Consider the following 21247-nt stretch of genomic DNA (forward strand, 5'->3'; position numbering starts at 1 on the left):
ATTATTCCTTCAACCATTCGAATAATCAAAAGTTTCTGTCGAAACCTCATTCACAGGCGAGGTTTTTGGGTAACATCATCGGTAGATAAGATTTTTTAGAGTGGAAACCTCATTCTGTGCGACGATCACATAATAAAATCGAGTAAAGAAAAGTAGTCCACAATCAGCTATCGTCATTAACTACATGTATTACTAATCAGTTGGCATGATTGAAAATGTCCAATTCGTTGAGGTCAATCCCTGTGCTTTATCTAGGCAGCCTAATTTACAATTATGAGAATTCCAAGCTGGTAGATTCGATGTGTTCAATCGCAGTTGATATATATCCTAGCTAAGTAAGACACGTGCCGATTTCCGACTTTCTTTTTCCAATACAAAGACCGTTGCATTCATCTAGGAAGACATCTGTAAAAGCAAGGTTTCGGGACCTCATCCTTGCCATTGGAAGATGTAAGGTGGTCTAAGAAGGATACAGGTTATTCATACCAACTCCGATTAAACTACAAGCATTATTAACAAACGCTTTTTTGGCCTCGTACATTCTCTCAGCAGTGACAATCAGAATTACACGTATAGAAAGCGGATGAGATTTGTCGAATGCAATCAGTGAACAACTGCTCTTTACCTTTTAATTTATGACGCTGGTAGCAATGGTGATCAATTGTGAAAAACGTGTTGTGATAGTGATGCTCTCTGCGCTGACGCTTTTTAATCGCATTCATGGAAGCACCACTAAAAAGGTATTGGTACTTGCTCCTTCTGCACGCAGCCACCTCATGCAGGCCAACTCCGTGACTGATGGCCTGATAGACAGAGGACATGATGTACATACCATTGTTGACGTGAGATTGAAACTCCCAGCAGACTTTTTGCACCCCAAGGTCAAGGTCATCAACTACGATAATGGCGTCGATGTGATCTTCAATACACCGGAGTATCAGGTGGATCTCGTTGCGATGGGGCTGAAGGATATGTCAGTATTTGAAAGACTGAACCTTCTTTCGAAGTTGTATGGTTTATTAACGGGAGAGTGCCACAGAGTTCTCGGAAATGTTGATTTGTTTGACAAGTTACAAAGAGAGAAATTCGACTTTGTGGTCATTGATGGATTCATGAAATGCTTTTCGATATTTCCACACAGGTTGGGCGTTCCTTTCGTTTCGTTCCAATCGTTCCTCCCTTTTGACATACCTCACGCAGCACTTCAAGGTCCTCTATTGATCCGTGGTCCATTCGATGGTCTGCTCACCGGTGAGGATTCACCGGCCCTCTTGGCAACTACAGCAAAGGTGTTTCTTGTTCTTGCTGGGATGGATGCTTCTGCAGAATACTATCGGTACTCGAATAAGACTATTCTTGAACTGCAGAAAGAGGCCAAACTATGGCTCTACGACAAGAGCCTTCTTGTGGACAGCCCAATGCCGGTTTCCCCCAACGTCATTCGAGTCGGCGGCTTGAACATCCGCCGCCCCAAGCCCCTAACGGAGGGTAAATTGAAACACTTCACTGATTCGGCGGAGGATGGGTTCATTCTTGTGTGTTTTGGGAGCTTTGTCCAACACTTTCCGGATAAGGTGGTTGACACGCTGATCGAATCATTTAAGAATATCAGGTACAAGGTTGTTTGGAAGTGGAACAAGTCGTCTTTGTTATCGCGAGAAGTGCCAAATAACGTGTTGGTAGTGGACTGGATCCCACAAAATGATATTCTTGGCCATCGCAACATAAAACTTTTTGTAACTCATTGTGGTGGTAGCGGACTGCATGAGGCTCTGTACAGCGGTGTGCCAATGTTGGCAATACCTCTTTTCGGCGACCAAGTAATGAACGCCAAAACGATTACCACACTACATTTTGGACTGAATATTAGAATGAAAGATTTAACAAAGAGCCTGCTAGTTTCAAGTATCAACTCTTTAGTATCTGATGTGTCGTTTTCACGAAAGATTGGAGCGGCTTCGAGAATATTCCGGGATCAGCCGATGGATCCGAGGCAGACAGCAGCATATTGGATTGAGCACGTGATGAAATATGGCGCTGATCACCTTCAAAGCAAGACCAATGAAATGTCTTGGTTCAGAATCCTTATGATGGATGTATTGTTCGTCGTGTGTGTAGTGTTTCTCGTTTTGTGTGTGTTAATAGCTGTTGTGTGTCATATAGCGTTCAGGAAATGCTGCCTCAAGAGTAAACCCAAACTCAAGACCAAGATACAGTGATTGAAATAATACGGTCCGGATGGCCAGAACTCTGCTTTTATTGAACCTTTAACGCAAATGAATACAACTATCATATAAAGGGTAACAGCTTGAATATATCGTATGCAGCCCTATCAGCAAGCATAATCGGGGACGCCTGTAGCCAGCACGGGGAACTTCTACGGGAGAAATGTTCTCATCTAGTATAATGGCAATATGGAATCACTCGGTCATTTCGAGTGTGTCGCTTTATTTGCTTCGTTATATATACACTGATTGGCAAATTTTTTTTCGCAATTAAAAGGATGGCCTAAATCAGGTCTATAACAGGTCAACCAACAATCTTCTGTGGGTCATAATAAACTACACATGTATGTGATTGAATATACCAATCGATACACCGAATTAGCACAAGCAAGTTTACGTCTGTAGCTTTAAACTGATCATTATATGTCCAAATACGCTGTTCATTGAAATTCAAATATGTTACTGAAGTCATAAGTCGTGGTCATGGTGGTTTTTCTTTCTGTTTGACATTTTGCCACGGATTCTTAGTAATGTTCGATTTCAATATGATATATAAAGAGACAGCTTGCCATTTGCTCATTCATTTTCAACCTAAATCTCGTGCAATGACCGTCAGTTATATCATCGTTTCGAGACCACAGTTTTACAGATAGAATTCCGTTCTCGATAGATTGAGACCCTTTCTTCAGAAGACATCGTCATGAAATTTTAACAGATGAATAGATGATAAGGAGGCTGTATATTTGCAGCGAAGAGTACTCATGTTTTCGCAAATAAGCGTAGATGGGGACTGAAAAAGACAAGATTCGTGAAGTAACCGACGGTCACTACATGTACCTGCCTATACAGAGGTATTCTGCTGTCTGCGCTTAACTATCAGCTTGGAGGTGGGGGCTTCATAGGCTGCGTGCAGTATTAACCTCTGCAGCATAAAATGGTTATTGTTGCTTACTCTGGAGGTGCGAGGCGCTATTTATTTGAGGACGAAATAACACAATTCAGGTATTTTTCACACAACTGTTTCTTTATTGTGCAAAACAATAAAAAAGTGAGGAATAATTTAGTGAAACACTTATCAATATACATGCACAGCATATGCCGGTGATAATACTGCTGATCTTGAATGAGAGTTTCAATTGAAAAAGCACACATCAGGGAGGCGGCCATCTTGAACGAATCGTCGCTTATAACACAGCACAAAAAAAATTAATATAAAAATTTAAACTATAGCTTCATGACAGACATTTTCATCGTTAGTTGGAAATTCATTATCAACCAAAGCAGAATCAAATTCTCTTATTTTTCAAGCAATAGCTTATTTAGTGAAAAGGGTGAATAAAAACGGTATAAAATGCTTTGTCCCTCAGCCTATGGTCAAATTAGGAGCCCATCGTACCTCTCTTAAGAAATGTAATAATTAGGCTGCTAGTTTGGTATGACTGTCCAAGCTAAACATTATGGCGTTTTTTAAGTAACATCAATTCCTATTTAAATGACACCTCCATTCGAAATCTTGAGATACGATTAACAGGCCCCTAATGACCAGCTAAAGGCTAAATAGGCCCCAGAAATCCCGCTTACCCACCAAGGCGGCCAGTCTATCATCGCCACTTATATACGCATCCATTCCCGAAACAAAAGCTAAGCAGAACCGGGGCCATTGGCATTGCGAAAGATGTAGATTGACTCCAACTTCATATATACAATTTTAACGAACCACGTTAAATATCACAGCCTGGTAATTATACACTATATACAAAATTCACAAAAACAAAAGTGACAAAATTGTGATGAAAGAAAAACGCCAGATAATACGAACAACCAGGATTAACCCGTAAAAGCTCAAATGTATTTTAAGACATTTTAACAGGTTATAAACTCAGTTATTAAAAACTGGCTGGTTTTACCAATTGTTTACTTTAGATGCATAATCACAAAATCAAATAATTAATTTGGACGGATTACTGATAGGGCAATATGCAAATTAGCAAACATTATTGGCACAACATTTTAAAGACCACACACCCCACGATATATCACAAAATGCTTCTGAATTTAAAGCTGATTACCACTTCAACGGGCCAAAAGAGTTGTTTGGCCCAATTTCAAAATTGTGTGAAATTTTCCCTCTCAATTATTGAAACACTCGACGCACTACTTGCTGCGCACAAATCAGCTTCACACGTATTTTCACAAGCTACTACTTCAAAAGTTACACGTCTATTTCACAGAGACTACACAAAACTATAAAAAATCATGCGCAAAACAAACAATATCATCTCAGCGTAGAAAATGTTCATGAACGGTGATACGATTGTGTTTAACTCATACAGTGGACAGCAGATGGCCAATGTATCGAAAGCCATCTGTTATCCATTCTGGAAACAAGCTGTCCTTGTACGCGTATCAGCAGCAGTCCACTTGAAAAGTCTTAAAAATACCTGGTGAAGCAATAATGAAGATGAATCCTAACGTGCCTATTCTCGGACGGAAGTGACGTATGTGAAATTACTACGTGACCTAGTGACGTTGGATGATACACTTGAAGAGACCGATCTCAACTCAAGTCCAGAATGGCAGGAGACGAGGGGATGACGTTAGACATCACGTGATCAATAAGAAAGCGGCATGTTGAAAATTGGTCCGACTTTTGGGTCCATTGGAAAACTTTTCCTGATTCCCATGCAGGCTTTCTGGTCGATTGCTAAACTGTTTTCCTTGATGGAGATGTCCTCCTCGAACTTAGCTCTTGCTTGCAACAGACGGGCCAAGGCCTGTTCCGAGAGACGCAGACGTTCCTTCAAAGCCCGGATGGAGTCACGGATCTCGGCGACCTCTCTCTGGAGTCTGTTGAGAAGAAGCGAATGTATTTTCATAATGAGGCCCAGGGAATTATACATACAACGATAGGCTATAAAAGGGATGTGGCTTGGTTACGTCACCGTTCAGATCGATCATGTTGATCCGTGATAAGCATACACCCCAATGATATTTTTATCGGAAAGATCATCATGATAATACTTACGTCTTCATGACGGGGTCGTTGCAGCGCTCCACATTCAATCGTCTGCACCTCTCGTCAAGTCGGGTCTGTGCAACCTTCATCGGAGCTTCCTTATCGGCAATAGCTTTCCTTAGTAAGTCGATATTCTTCTGCATTTCAAAGATCTCTTGCATGGTCTGTAAAGCAGAATGTAAAATGATTTTATAGCGGATCTTTACAGCCTCTTAATCATTCAGTAGTTTAATGTTGCTGTTTTTGTGAACATTTCCATCAACTTGATCCTGTATGACTTCTTTTTCAACCGACGTTTCATTTTGCTGAGTTACGAACTATTGCTTGATTAGAAATGTTGCTGAATTGCAAAAATTCTTTGTTCTGATACGTCTATTTTCGTGGAACCTGCTTCCCATGATCACGGAATGCTGTTTGAGGCGGCACTTGTTGTCAAAAAGGACTGAAACTGGTTGATGCCTGTTGGCAGTTAACTTTTTTGGGACCAGCAATCCACAACCACGTACCACTCTTCTTTCCAGGAGACGGACATTACGACATTTTATTCTTTTTTTAAACAGATCAAAGGTACTTTGCAAAACAAAGGTCAGATGAAAGAAAAAACTTACCCTCTGGAGATGAGCCTGCAATTTGTTCCTAGCATCAGTTGTTTCCTTGATTCTCGTGTTAAACGAGTTGTTGACAGAGTTGAACTGGCTCCACATGTCGTTTGCGCATGCCCTGAGCAGAGCATCGATCTCGCCTCGGAGTCGTTCAGATGCCTCACGCATCTTCTGAGATCTCGCAATATTCTCCTGGGAGAATCGTGCCCAGGATTCTGGGATGCTGATGCTGTAAGAAGAAAAACCATAAGCCGATTAGGATGATTGAAATTCAAAAGGAAAAATTACTAAACCCATGTTAACTCTAAGTTTGTACTGTGCTGGGATTCCATAGGTTAATCAGAGACAAGCTTCAGCGACGGGTACTTCGGACATGCGCATCCGCACACGCTTGAAAATATGCGCATTCTTTAAACAGATAACAGGTTATTATTGCAACAGAAAACAAGTTATTTTCATCACCAAGGAGGTAAAACATTCAACCTCATGATTCATATATTGAAATATTTAACATGCTCGGAAGACTTATAGCGGACCTTCTAGACTAGTTGAATATCAAAAATGCAACTTACGTGTTGTCAACGCCCTCAACGCCTGGATGATAACCAATCCCCATGGACGAGTTCCTGAGCGAGTGCATGCGGTCATCCAAACCGTGGGCGTGGTGCTTGTCCTTGGCATCCTTCTCGAGCTCGTGCTGGGCTGCTCGGTTGAGTCTGAAGAGGGAGACATCGAGTACATGTATATCATTCACGGAGATCGCCAAATATGAAAGATTATTTTTTTCCATCCGGTTTGAAATCAAACAGGATCATCATCACTGGGTCTCCCCGTCGTATAAGTAGCAACACCGACGGCCTGGACAATGGAAATTTTGTTTTATATCTGTCTAACATTGGACCAGCCAGAAAAATCTTAAGTTAATTAACAATCTCTCGCAAGTGTAGAAATAGCTTGACCATATGATGATGCAGGCGAATGCGCTAGTGCGCTATAGCAAGAGTCGAAATGGTATGCTTACTTGAGTTGAACAGCAGACTTCTCCAAAAGCCTCTTCATCTTGTCCTGGCACTTCTTAATGATGTCCACTTCCTGAAAAAGTAAAGTAAGTCTAGTTCATTTGTCAATTAGTTTTGTAGGGTACAGGTAGTTTGGCAGTGTCTTTTCCTTTGCCATGATGTTCTCGAAATATTCATACACAATTCCTCTGTAGAAAGATGGCATGGCGTGTGGGCACTGCAAGCTTCTGGCAATTCCATTGGTTTCCATTGTATATTGGGTAGTTTTCGGAATCTCTCCGTAATGTTTAGCCCGATGATCCAACTTTGGACAAGCTACAAATCAAGGCTACAAAATGCACATCACCAATCACGACTGGGCTGCAATGAGTCAGGCATCTACTGCGCAGCCGGTTACTGGTGCTTTGCAAATTGAGTAGGTCCCCTTACCCTGACGAGGCTCTTCTCGACGTCATCGTGCACCATGTCAATTCCCCGACGCTTCTCCCTGTGCATCAGACACTCTTCAGCGATGTGGAAGGGGTTCTGGGTGTGTTGCAGGGCCGATTCCAAAACTCGTTTGTGCTCCTAAAAACAAAGAAATGATTCCAGTTTATTATCGTGTAATTTAAGCTGTCTTGTGCGCCTACGGTAACTAACGATGATGCATGGCAGCCAGTATTGATATAAATACGTTTATGATGCATTCTATCAAACGAATGATGCTTTGCATAACTATCGGTTTTCAACTCATTCACGGCTTTGTTCATCAACATCTTAATCACGTTTGACATGAGTTGTAAGGAATATTTCAGAAGATAGATTCCGAGGAACACAAGAATATACTTATACGCGCTTCCAATTTGCGGTACCTGGTCTCTTCTGCATTGCCATTACCATTTGCTAAAGTGATTTGGTTATGTCGTATGTGAGACGCAATATAGTAATGAAATGCTAAGCATTTAATGAGTCCCGATATTGTATCAGGTAATATAAATGACGGATGTCAAAATGGTAATAGGAAAAAAGAAAACTAAATTCGCCAAACAACAGTAATTAACAAAACTAACCTAAACAAACAGACAAATAGGAGTATCACAAAGTGCAGTATGGTTGGTGATTTGTGTGAAAATTATGCTGCTGACATGCTGTAAGCAAAGGGTGTGCACTGACGTCGAACCAGGTTGACCTTCCGTCGAAAGTATAACATTGTAAGCAAAATCAACAGACAGTTATCAATTTAATCACATGAAGGTTGTAAAGCCGATCATTTCTCTGGCGTTCAAAGCTTTTTTTATAAAGTGCCTTACTTTTACCCATATCCATAGTAGGAAGGCTTTGAAAGGTGGCGTGTCAAGTGTATTAAGCGATAACCCGGCGATGATTGAAAGAATGGTGTAGATGTCACTCCCTTTTCCAAGCATGTTCCCCATTTGTTGCTCACTGCTAACATATCCTCTCGGAGTATGTCTGAGGTTCGACACGTATATAAAACACAGAACTTGAGTGGTCAAAACTGATGAATACAAAATAATGAGTTCCCAATTCTCTTAAAAGATCATAACAAATTAAGAGTGAAAGAAAATGTGAATTTTGAATTGTGTGACCATGACGAATGTAAATGATGGACCAATTTATCAACAAACCTGAAGGTTTCCAATTTCATTTTGCATACAGTCTGTTTCGTGGTGAACTTCAGTTTTCCAGTGGTTAATGTCGCTTACTCTCTCTCCTGTGCAAAGGGGAAATTAGACGAAACAGCATGAACACACTATGAGAAAAACTACGTGTTGGTTAAGGAGTTAGACAATACAACAACATGAAATGTTATAGGATGTGACGTTCTCGCATCTAGTGGTGCATCCCTAAATAATACAATATGTTTAATATGTAGGAGACTACTGTACATAGGAAACAACGCCAAACGAGAGGCCCCAGTTGGTGATTTCAGGAGCTCCTCATAATCCAAGTTCCTGTGCTAAAATATCTTGGAAAATTACCTTAAGGGGGACATTTTTATGTTAGAAACTGTTAGAGCACAATCTTCGCCATTGCCTGATTTGTGAGTTAAACAGTGTAGTGGCGTCAGTAAGCCTAGGGCTAAAGAAAAAAAGTTTTTCCTATAGCGTCTATGAACTGATATCAAGGTTCTGCAGGTGGTGAGCGAATCATCCTAACCATGTTTTATAGTATAAACGTATAAAACTGGGGTAGGGGTAACTTATGAGTATAATGTTATAGAAAACACATGTTAAAAAAACAAATTTTATGTCCAAAACACTCGCAGTAATTTTAAGTATTAATTAACCTTGACATTCTCAATCTCATTGGCCATCGCATTGATTTCATTGTGGACTTCCTGTTTCCAGAAGTTGATATCAGTCACCCTTTCACCTGTAAGTATGACAAGGTGTATGGCCGAAGGTTATTTTGAGTCTAAAAACAAGTTTTTCAGGACCCCTAACTCTTTATCTAAGGTCCAAGCTACAATACTTTCGCCTCTTTTCTTCGACAGGCATTTGGAAATTCCAATCAGAAAAACCTCATGCTTTCTGCACCTACATGTATGTGATCGGTTAAATACATGAAAAGGAGTCCCACATTGCTGCTTGTAGAAAATGGCGAAAATGACTACTGAAACCACCAACTAGCTTCTCAGTCAACAAGTTCAAACTAAGCATATTGTTTAACCTGAACATTCTGGATTTCATTGGCCATAGCAGCAATTTCATTATGGACCTCTTGCTTCCAGAAATTTATATCTGTAACTCTTTCACCTAAAAACGGAGGCAAGTTAACTTAGTCATAGTCTAAATCATTGTCAAACTACTACGGAAGAAACACGTATGGGTCACCAAGACACCTATGACTATTTTCTGAAATATCAAATATGTTAGAAATCTATGTTGAGTTGATTATTGCCTACGTGTCGCCTGAAAGTGAGGAGTAATTTTCGTTAAAAGAAGCATGCAATTTCAATTTGCTATTCAATTTCATTGACAGTGATCATGCAAGCTACTGCTATGTCATCGACTAGATGGTGCTCCAAATAGGTGTCCATGTTCAAAGACAAGTACCTTCTTGTCAAGGCCGATAGTGAGACTGTCGTTCAGAAGTCGTCTCGAAAAGACGATGAAAAAAATCAAGGCAAAGCTGTCACATTGTGGAGGTCAACTGTTTATTCTGTGTTTGTTTAAAAAGCTACGGATGCCGCAGTATGGCAATCGGCACATGGCACTCCGATTATGTTTAAGAAATGCCGTATATCCTTAAGAACGTTTTAAGGTGGTGGCCAAAACTTAACAAATTACTTGCTAGTTCTACAGGATCTATGGCCTTCTGTGTATAGGAACACGATTTAGAGCACCTTCTGTCACGAATGTTATCATCGCTATTTAGGAGAATGAGACGCGAACCTCTAGACGCCCTGTTTCATCACAATTCAGATCTTTCTCTTTTATTAATTCTTTTTTCCAAAAATGGATATCTTCAACTCTTTCCCCTGAAAGACATCATGCATAGTTGAGCGGGTCGCATGAGCTTTAAAAATCAGCTACTCTGTCCATCATGCGATACGAAAGCACTCGCACACTGGTTGCTGAAATGCCTGGTTCGTTTAGCCAGGTATCTTTCAAATGTTTTTTTTCAAACTCTCTTTACTTAGTTCTTAGTTTTTTTAACTCTCAAGCTAGTTGTTAGCCACTTATCATGTATACTATTTTACCATGCCGTAAAGTGTTTGCCCGTCAGCTCAATAACATCACTTCATTTGGACCTTCAAAACGCCAATCTTTGCAACTCTTCTCCTCAGATGCAAATAAAGTCTAATACAATTAGCACAGCCTCTCTTACCTAATCTCTTGGTGACATCTGTTTGCCGATTCCTGGTCCTTGCATCTGTTGATTTCACTGCCCTCCAGCAGTCTGCACGAAGACGCTCGGCAAAGTTTCGCTCCTTGTCAGAAAGGCCAAACTGGGCATTGTTAGACGCTTTCCAGTCGCTTGGAGAAAATCTGGCATATAAAGAGTTCCTGGGGACGAAAGGAGCTAAATGTTAATGCTGTATCGGTTGAGGGGAAATTGCAATCCATCTCATCAGTTTCACATCTCCGTTTAGGATATAGTAAGTTACGCTGTAACCACAGTTGCCATGCGTATAAAATCAGTTACATTACTTTTCACAGCCGTTTCAATGTTATAGAAACATGGTTAGCGATTCCCAATTTTCGTTGAGAAAAATAGTCTTAGTTTTTTACCTCGCGGGGTTGTAGTATGTTTTAGCATGACTGACTTCGTACGATCTGCCGAGTTGCTTGGCAACCGTTCTGTCGGCAATGACCGGAAGTAGTCGTGACATTTCCGGTGTCATGGGAGTGACACTACGTGTGCGCACAACTGGCGAAGCAGCGTAATAAGCCGACATCCTGAAAAATAAAAAGGATGTCTGTGATTCATTCAGAAAATATTATTCCCGTCTTGCTTCTAGATAAGATTTTCATCATGTCAAAAGTGCATTAGATACAAATTATGATAATGTTTTGCGAAATATTTATTTACGTTTGATGAATTTTCCTTTTTCAAAAATATTATTGTTGATGGGTCATCCAACGCACTGACCAACCCAACTCTCGCCTGGTCGGAACAAAGCAAAGATACATTTTATCCGCAAAATCCATGAATAGAACGCCCGCAATACTTTAGCGGTTTACAATATTATCAGAATAAAACTTAAAGTCATTAAGTATAATATATGTTTAAAAACACATATTATACTTAATGTTTTGTATTGTCGCAAGCTTTTGTGCTACTGCAATAACAACTCACTAAATTGTGTCTGGTTATGATAGTTTGTTGCCATAACAGGTCTCAAGGGACCAATTAAAGCATTACTATTTTACCCAAATAGTTTACTTTCGCCAGTGTTGATAATTTATACCTATAATGGATATTGATCAAGAGTAATCTGTATTCGACCTTGTTTGTTTGGTTAAGGCTTTCACCAATCCTCCTCGGGCACACCGTCTACACAAGATAAAGAAAGTAAGACACTGTTTTCTTTGCCGAACACGAAATCTCGTGCGCGATCGTCCAAGTTCACCCATTCTGAAATCTGCCGAATCAGCATTTTCAGCAATAAAGTTTAAACATATACCTACAATCCAATCAGAAAAATGTGTCTCAGATATTCATTGAATGAAAGAATACGTTTCAAATTGAACGTTTTCAGTGAACATCTTTATGTATAAACGCAATTATAACAATAAAAAAGTCCGTCTGTTTTAGTAACAGTATGTATGGTTACCCTGCATTGACCCATTTTCGATATGCCAGCGTGTCCCCTGTAATACACTACGGAAATGCATGGTTTATTGCGTACAAACTGTTAGCGTAACTGTGACCAACTGATTTTTATTGATTGTTACAAAAGGGTATCCTTGGTTGACGACAGTGACATGCGTCTTTGCATGATTGTGTGAATGTTCGTAGTCGGTAAAAAAACATATATCATTACCAATAGGACCTGTAATTTCATCACGAAAAAGAAGATCGAAGGTGCGGAATATCAGCAGACGTATACCAACCCGTTGCTGGCAGATACGTTTCGAATTGAACGCTATTTCGCTAAATTACCAGACACTCTCACCAAATCTAGCCATGGCGCTAGACATGCATCAACACAAGCAGTGCATTCCCAGATCTCTATTTCCCAGAGGGGCTGTCTTAGGATAGTCTATTCACATTGATTCATCGAGAACGATATTAATGCAATATTTAGTACGTCTATGCTAAACTCGGCCATTTTCGCTTGCCTTTGCCAAGCGACAATGGCAAAGGTGTCGGCTAGTGACGTACATAGCGTGTTTAGACTCCCTGTTCGATGGCCATGCAATGCCTATTATTATATTAACCTCTTGTTCTTTATCATATTGTACTTTATTGCAATATGCGCCTGGAGGACTGGTGACTTTTATGCTAACTGACAATATTCTTAGATTTTTCCCATCGCTAAACCACTGTTAACTATCTACTGACAGTCATGTGCAATATGTTAGGCAATGATCATCTATCCGATGTTCTAGATATTTGAAAGTACATGTACTGGTATTTATTTGAGTTGGCTTCCTTCCTCTGTGGTTTTGTACTTAATTGTTTCATGTATAGAATAAATTTATTGCTCTGTCATTATTTTCATTGGAACAAAACATAGAATGCCATAGAGCGGAACCTGTTGGCTGTATCTGTCTGCTTAACATAGAGTATGACAGGTTTAATACTGTTAGGAAATTATTGTTGGCATGATATAAAAAAATGCTCGCCTTATAAATTTTTGATGATATTTATTGCGAATGTAAATTAGACTAGAGGAATAGAACAGTCGTGAGAAGTTAACTAGTAAATGAATTGTATACCAAAATAAACAGCAAATTATTTTTAAAATTGGACAGTCAGACAATAAGTAACAATTGGACACCTCTGGTTTGAGTTTGGTTTATTAACTCATGTGTATTAGTATTCCTCTTCGGTGATAAATGAACATTACAAAAACGCGTCATTAAAAAGACTAGACGTTTAACAGCGGAGTCAACCTCTACATCAACACATATCATAAGCCATTCCATTTCTAAATATTTGCAGTCTTCAAAGGTTTCTGAATATTTTATGGTGGGTGTTAAGTGCCCCTTTAAAACGTCACCATGCGATGGAAGAGCTGTCAGAAGGGCCAGTGTCAACAAGGACAGGCAAAATGTCAATACATTAAGGCTCCATTCTTGCTGATAGGCGGAAATTTAGGCTAACAAACAAGTTAGACACTACACTCGTGTTAAATTTGTCTTGCTTGGTCAGAATCGTTGCCATTGATAGCTATCACGGATATTAATTTGCATCACACTGGGACTTACCATCCATGATCGTTGCATCAAAGCATATTTTTTCGGAGATATATATGGCAGTTGAGTATTATGAACAAATAAAATATATCAAACAGATTTTCGCCAAGTAATGGAAGACCCCTCTCATGCTGAACATGCTAAAAGGAGAGTTTGTTTCTACAATGAAAATTAAGTCAAACAAAAGACTGAATATCCTTTTTTGCTGTTCCGGATCAGGAAGTCCCTGTATCTTAGACATGAAATTTGTGGTCGATCACATGCAGAGTGTTTGGCTTGTATTTTAAAACATTAAGAGTCCATGACAACGTTTGATTTAATCTGTCTGTCTGTGTATACATTGCAATTATCAGTATCAAAAATGACAGGTAAAACCATGTCTATTAAGCATACTAATACATGTACATGTCTATCAGCAGGCTTACTAAGGATTACCCAACCTGTCATTCCATTAAGCTCTCAATAGAATGCTTTTGTCATGATTGTTAGTGAGAACATTGAATTGAATATCAAATATCGATATGTAAGGGAGGTTTTGTATTAGCGGATGTTTCGCGCACATCCGCCGATATTTCGTTTGCGCAACTCAGCCATTACATTCACGTGGTTTCTAGCGCTACTAAATTAAATTTTTTCATGTATAATGATCCTGAATTCGTTCACTACCTCAATGTACGAAATCGTGCACTAATATTATGGTGATTACCAGTCCTAAGCCAAGAGATCGGGAAGGGGGATCCCAAATTGCATGTGCGTTAGCAGTTATTAGCCAATTAGTATCAGAATCACATGTACCAACAGATCAAACTTCGTTTATTTGATGATATTATGCCGTGGAGAAAGGGGGACTTTATCATTCGAACCTATTCGGTATATGATAATAGATTAAAGATATTCAATAACCTTTCTATTACCTGACATTCCCGTACCATGAAAGGGTTGAGACAAAGTAGCCTACTTCATAAATAATTAGGCTTCTTTAAAGAAGTTATTGATATTAAGGCTATTAGACATGGTCCCCCGCAGCCCTTCGGTAACAGTGAGCGCCAAGCTTTATCAATATTTGTCGAGTATGGCATAAAAAAAGAGCTATTGATGAATGCGTAACCAATTAGACCTTCATTAAGGATTCGATCGATTGTAGTTTATGGCTACCTGTTGCGGGCCTGATGGGCACCAGTCAATGCCACTGGGACAGCAACACTTGTATCTTTGGAGAACGACACACAGGTCTCCGAGACCGCAAAATTCTTTCAACGAGCTTTTTTTGACAAAGATGAATATTTAGTTGGAGAAGGAAATATGACATTCTCATCGCCATCTTGGAGAATAGATTTTTAAGGTGAAATCATATTTGGATACCGATTATAAATTGAGGTTTTGGTTTAAGTGACTAACATTGTATGGCAAATCGAGCTGAAATATGTTTATCAACTGCAAAGGTCGTCGACGTGGTCAATTAGCGAGAGCAAACAAGGAGAATCGGTCAATCTAACATTTAGTAAAATTGAAGTAAGACGTCAATGTTTGTTATAACTTTAGTCCCCGAACAACCCACGCCACCCGCGATGTCTCCATGACTGCCTAGTGGTCGTAAGACCATACATATGGCTTATCACCTGATTATACATAGGCCCCGGGCATACGCCACTAATGCTACGTCTAGATTAACTTATAAGTGCTACACAGGTCTAGAGAAATGGAAAATTATTATGATAACCACCTTAAGCGATACATAAAGTGAGAATGTATAGCCATGTTTTGATACCAGGCTTTTCACCACACTTGGAAATCCTTATTCAAACTAGGCCAACTATTCAGTTATTGATCAAAATGACAGATCTGTAAAAGGATATTTTTTATAAATGATATCGCTAAAATGGTGCGTGCTACGAGCTCGATTTTGTGATTGAACGAACGACAATGGTGCCCATCACGTCATCTTTCATATTGGCTCATCATATCAGCATTTGTAACAATCAAGAAATGATACCTGATAAGAAAGTCAGAACCCGGGCACAGGTGGAATTTGTCGGTTTGTCAACTTCATATATTAACTTGCCTCACACTTGTCAAGAGAGTGTTATGTTACTTCCCATCCCTACTCCGAAGGCTTCGTGCATTTGGTTAGAGAGTGATACGATTGATGCACTGCCATTCACTATCATTAGGCTAGATGTAGCTCTGTTAAACACTGGCTAAGGATAGTCAAGCCACCTTGGTCGGGTTTGTAAACCTTGGGCGTGGTCGGTTAAAACTACCAAGTCATGCAAGACGGACACTCCGTATTACAAATGTACGCAAAGTTTTGTTAATGATGCTTGCCCCCACTTAGCATTTTTAAATTGCCTTGAGTTAGCCGGCCGTTGCTTGTGCCACTATCTTCACTAATATCACAGACACCACTCTAGCTCTGTTTATCAGCGTCATTAAGTGGTAAAAGTTGCATCACATTCCTATAAGCTACTAGTATCATATTTTTGTGCGGCCCCTGTCCAGCTTTTAAATATGGGTTAGTATATTAATTGACTGCGTACCATCCTCCCCGTTATAGTTACACTGTCTAACGGACGAAACATTGCTTACGGCCTTCTTCCACAGATACACTTCCCAGAGGTGCACCTTCTTCCGCCTGTCTTGTTTGCCGTTTCTGCCTTAACCGTAGCCATGACACCTAAAAGTCATATCGATATTAATTTGCAGAGTTGTGGCCACTTATTTTCCCTTCAGTGACATAATATATGCACAAGTTTAACCACGGATGTAGAACAAACCTAACTTGGCATTATCGTCAACTAGATTTGGCGCTGTTTCTTTCGGTTAATTCCATCGATATTTTGGTAATGGTATAGTGTAAAAACGGTAGACCTGAAACTACCCATCAGGCAAGATGACATCAGAGTCTCCATTCATGCTGGTTGTGCGTCGCTTTTCATCATCTTTACCGAACACCGAGTCTTGGCGAATATTTGAAAAGTTGTTTTGATGTAACGACCAATTTTGCTGGGTATTTACCTACAGATAGCATCCAATAAAGAGGCGATGACGCCGAAGTGTCTTCAACATCTGTTTCAAAAAGATGTCCTTAGTACACGAACTGTCGGCTACAAACTTTATACAACATTTGATTTCCAAAGAAAGTAAAGGTGTACCAATTACAATGCATTTAGAAATGTATTCAGCATTCACTATAAAAGAAACCAAACACTTTACCGTTATCTATATCATGATAATTTCTTATTAAGGCCCTAAGTAGGCCTATATGTCTTTAGGATTAGCATGACCTGGTCCAATGATAGAGCACAAATCAACTGAAAGACGTTTTTGTAGACTTAAAGCCTTGGACAAAGGCGAGACAACGGCAATGGCCCAGAACCTTCATAAGTTTTTCATGGGCGATATTCAACCCATGTGACATACCTAGGCATATGTTTGGATAAAATAATCTGCATTTAAGCAAACATAAAGGACGAAGTCCCATAGGATAGAATGAATTAATATAGGCGAACATGTATGAGGTCTCGAAAGAAGTCCAGAAAATTCTCTTAAGAAGCGAATAGGTTTCCTACCTGTGGTCTTATAGGTATCTCCTAGGTTTTCCTCAAAGGATCCTTGGTCTTTAGCGTACCGTTTGGCTCGGCTTCTCAGCTAGTCCTTCACCAAAGTGTGACCACGTTTGATATCCGGGGACTCGTAACTTTAAGCGTCGTTGTCATGGCAAACGCCTAGACGACTACTTGTCACGTGATAAGCCACAGCGCCCACTATAAACAAGCGGACGTGTGTTAAACTTCGATAGAACTTGTTGATACAACATTAAATATTTATCACATGGTTTTGGTTGATGTATTTTTCTCGCTGCTCATGTTAAGTAATTACAAACCAAGTTCCTAGACTTTTCCATACTTTATTAAACTTATTTGATCATTTCAAGGAACACGATTTTTCAATCAGCAATAATTCGATATATATAGATATAAGGACTGTTTTGGTGAATGAATTTGGGCAATTGTTTGCCAAAATGTGCGTTCGGCGATACATGTAATGAAATGTAATTAGCAATAAAAAAAAGATCGATACGGTCCTAGCAACCGCATATTTGACTGTTAACAGTAGAATAGGTTTAACCCGCACAAAACACGTCAGATGTTATCACACCAGTAGCGTGTGGACCCATCAGGACGCTACAGACTGAGGAATCAAATATTAATCAGCCACTGTAATTACGCGAACCATCATACACACACACACACACACACCAAAAAGCTAGCTACGCCGCAGCATATTGATGGAAAATTAAGCCAATTAAACTATTTTACATGTTGTACATGTTGGTCGTGGCGGTGCAAATACCAGTATTACCCAATCCCGTGTAGAGCTATAATTTTAACATTTCGATATGTGGACGTAAGTTGAGTATATTTGCATTAAGTAGGCCTTCTAGCCTTAAACGCTATAAGCTTATGTACAAATCTTTCGTGCTCATTAATCGGCATATTATTTTTAATATAAAGTAACATTCGGGGCTTGGGTAAATAATTATATTTGTTTGAAGGGATCAAAACATTTTGCTCTGAAAGTAAAATGTCCTCAAATAGAGATCACATTCGAAATATCAACTAAAAGTAATAAGTCACCAAGAGCAAGCGATGCAAAATATTAGAGAGACAGAGTGTGTGCTCGTGGCTATTAGCTCAGCCGGATCATTACGATTGTTGCAAAATAATTATACACTGTTTGCCTCATTTGCAGCAAATGAATCGGTAATCTTAAATTTCAGGCCAACAGGGTGAGGCAAACTAGTCCAACTAATCTACCGTATATACATCTAATTCGCAATCATTTAGGCATCAAATCGAAATTTTGATACTTAGATGATTGTGAATTTCATGAATGAACATTTGGTTACATAAATGTTGGTCTTTTTGTATGTATGGTTTCTTCGTGTCATCTAGTTTACCTTTAATTCTAAATGTCAAACTGGACATATTTAATCATTTAAGTTGGCACGTTATGCTGGGATTATCCCCAAGTGGTACAACTATAGCATTCTTGATCAACTACAGGCATGCGGTAGGCGCGTCGGGGTGGTAAAGTTAATATTCGGATTGTAATAATGGATAATGCAGCCAACGCTTAAAAAGTCACCAAAATATTCTGAAACAATTCAGATAGACCGACTCTAAAATTTGTCCGGACGAAACATTTTCCCGTGCCTGGAAACTCCGGGAGGCGCACATTGAACTGGAATGGTTGTCTCGGTGGATGAAGCCGGTGTTTCGGTCTGTTCATAATGGAGCTTGATTATTGGTCCATCACTGTTGACTGCTGCTTTGGGCGCTTTGTTTCACGTAGCGCATGTCCAAACGTCCAAATAAGGTGTCGATGCATGCCAAAAGAGAGGCGTGTTCGTAATTCCAGGCGTTGGAGGGGGGGGGGGGGTCAAGGAATGGACGAACAATAAATGTTTCTTTACTTTCAAGATACCATTGATATGTTCCCTCTGCAAGCAACCGTGTCTGTAGTTACCTGTTGGCATCCCAATTTTGATAGGACGCATGGCGACATTGGCGCATGTACTGTACAATGTTAGGAGTTTTCAAAACATCATTACTTCTGAGGGTATGGCTACTGCCAATCTCTCTCCTTTTACCATCGATTTCAATTTTCGATCCACTATACCAGATCAATCTGACATTTTATCTGAACTTGAGAGCCGGATCCGGGGTAGCTTAAGGATGGCGCTCTGCCAGACCTCCATAGAAACGTGTAGCGATTTACTCTTACATGTAATATTCAATGCCGCTAGTCTGTAACATTGTATAATCGAAATATGCTAGCATGGCTACCTGATTACAGATTTATGAAGTATGACAAACTTTCTTATATGCACGATAGGCTTTTAATGAAGGTACAACATGAAATAACCTAAATTATGCATACCAGTAAAAGAGCTATACTGTATCTTTGAAGCAGTGTTTATATGCTGATAATGATTTTTCGTTTTTGTTTCATTGATATCAAAACAAAAAATCTCAAGACTTTTGTTCCCCATTTAGATTAACTTCACACATTACACTTACTTCTTCGGTCTGCACAACACGTTTTCTCGCCATTTTCGCAAACGAAAGTCATTTTCGTCTTGCAGTTCCCAAATTTCTTGCCTCATCATCTTTGCTGTGAATTAACTTCAGCTCATGTACATTTCGTTAAGGCATTGATATTGTGGTAACTGTTTAAAAGACAAATGTATGGTGTCATCTTGTCATGTAGATTTATCGTTTGGAATGCATGTCTTTGTAGTGATGCAGTTCAGTGCTTTTGGTTTGAGTTTACCGGGCCAGCAGTATCTCCTAACTGGCAAATGAGGGATATCAATTACTGGTAACAATAAAGTTGCTATGCTATGACGAAACAGGGTGAGGGATGTGGAGTACCACCTACTTTTGTCTGGCGATTAATTCGTCAAAATCATTTTTTAAAGGATTACAGCGTAATGTGAAGTACATGTATATGTAGAATGATAAAGTGTTCAGCTTTATTTCATTTATCGAGATATTTTAGAAATGTCCTTGTATATAATGTGTGCTCCAGCCAAGTTATAAGTCCAATATTTGGACAGAGCCGCTTGTTTTAACATAGAACTGTCATTATGTGTTAACTACACGCGCTATAACTTTCAACACTGCATTTATTGATGTATTTCACACAAAGCTGGTTGAAATGCTGTGCCAAACGGTGGGCTCTCCTATTTTGTCAAGACCATTTGTTGAATCTGACAAATTTCACAGGAAGCCTTAAATCGGTAACAATTACAACTGTAGTAAGTGTGCATATCATGCGAGTTGCCTTTGAAGACGATACCATCCCATAGGCGTAAGTAAGGGATGGAGTCGTGAGGCGCGAACACCCAACTCCCATTTTGAGAAGAAGCTGTGAATTATACCGTTAAAAATCGGAATCAGGCGTGAACATCGTATAAGTCATATGCGCACAGGCAGCAGCTCGTTAAAGGGACTTAGTTTGCGGTCACTGCCTAGCTTGGTGCGTCAAAAGTGATGTGTGAGTGAATATTGTTGATTTGTACATGGTCAATAACACACGAAAACAGATACCGCGTTGATCTTTAAGGGTTGGCGACCTAATTTAAAAGGCATGGTACTTTTCTTTCGAAGTTGTCATCTCAATAATGGAGAGTTAGTGACAAAGATAAAACTTACCTGATATTCCACGTGGATATTCTTAATTGTAAAACGAACTAACTGTGAAACCCTGGCGACCCGCTGTGTCCTTAAACGAAGTTTGTTGTTGAACGTAGGACGTGAAAGCTCTCTGTGAGGATTTCCTAAAGCGGCTTAAGGAGTCAGGCTGGCTGGAGCAACGCAAGACCTCTGACCATGCTATAGTAATCATATCGGCGAGATCGGTTTATATGGGGAAGGTGCTTGGCAATGGTGGCCAAAACAAAGAAACTATGGGCGACAATCGATGTCCAATAATTTACTGGTTTCCTCTA

The 21247-nt window shown here is 39.7% G+C and overlaps 2 protein-coding genes across 7 annotated transcripts; one reads left to right on the forward strand and one right to left on the reverse strand.

Annotated features, from left to right (window-relative positions):
* Window positions 1–122: 122 nt before the first annotated feature.
* On the forward strand, window positions 123–3124 carry LOC135492010 (UDP-glucuronosyltransferase 1A1-like). The gene has a single exon (XM_064778066.1). The coding sequence runs from the start codon at window positions 636–638 to the stop codon at window positions 2217–2219; it is 1584 nt and encodes a 527-aa protein (XP_064634136.1). The 5' UTR covers window positions 123–635; the 3' UTR covers window positions 2220–3124.
* Window positions 3125–3252: 128 nt separating this feature from the next.
* LOC135492012 (tektin-3-like) lies at window positions 3253–21017 on the reverse strand. Of its 6 annotated transcripts, none has more exons than XM_064778070.1 (11): window positions 17301–17443; window positions 16318–16405; window positions 11098–11265; window positions 10694–10872; window positions 9150–9235; window positions 7292–7429; window positions 6865–6935; window positions 6416–6559; window positions 5850–6072; window positions 5251–5405; window positions 3253–5072 (listed from the first exon to the last, which is right to left on the reverse strand). In XM_064778070.1, the coding sequence occupies exons 2-11, from the start codon at window positions 16398–16400 to the stop codon at window positions 4838–4840; spliced, it is 1482 nt and encodes a 493-aa protein (XP_064634140.1). In that variant the 5' UTR covers window positions 16401–16405; window positions 17301–17443; the 3' UTR covers window positions 3253–4837. The 6 variants fall into 6 exon arrangements, with proteins under 6 accessions (XP_064634140.1, XP_064634141.1, XP_064634139.1 ...); XM_064778071.1 differs by lacking the exon at window positions 9150–9235 and adding an exon at window positions 9533–9618; XM_064778069.1 differs by lacking the exon at window positions 9150–9235 and adding an exon at window positions 8488–8573 and having other exon boundaries at window positions 3254–5072.
* Window positions 21018–21247: the final 230 nt, after the last annotated feature.

This window comes from Lineus longissimus, chromosome 8, assembly GCF_910592395.1.
Source record: "Lineus longissimus chromosome 8, tnLinLong1.2, whole genome shotgun sequence".
In the NCBI taxonomy this organism is placed as follows: Eukaryota; Metazoa; Nemertea; class Pilidiophora; order Heteronemertea; family Lineidae; genus Lineus; species Lineus longissimus.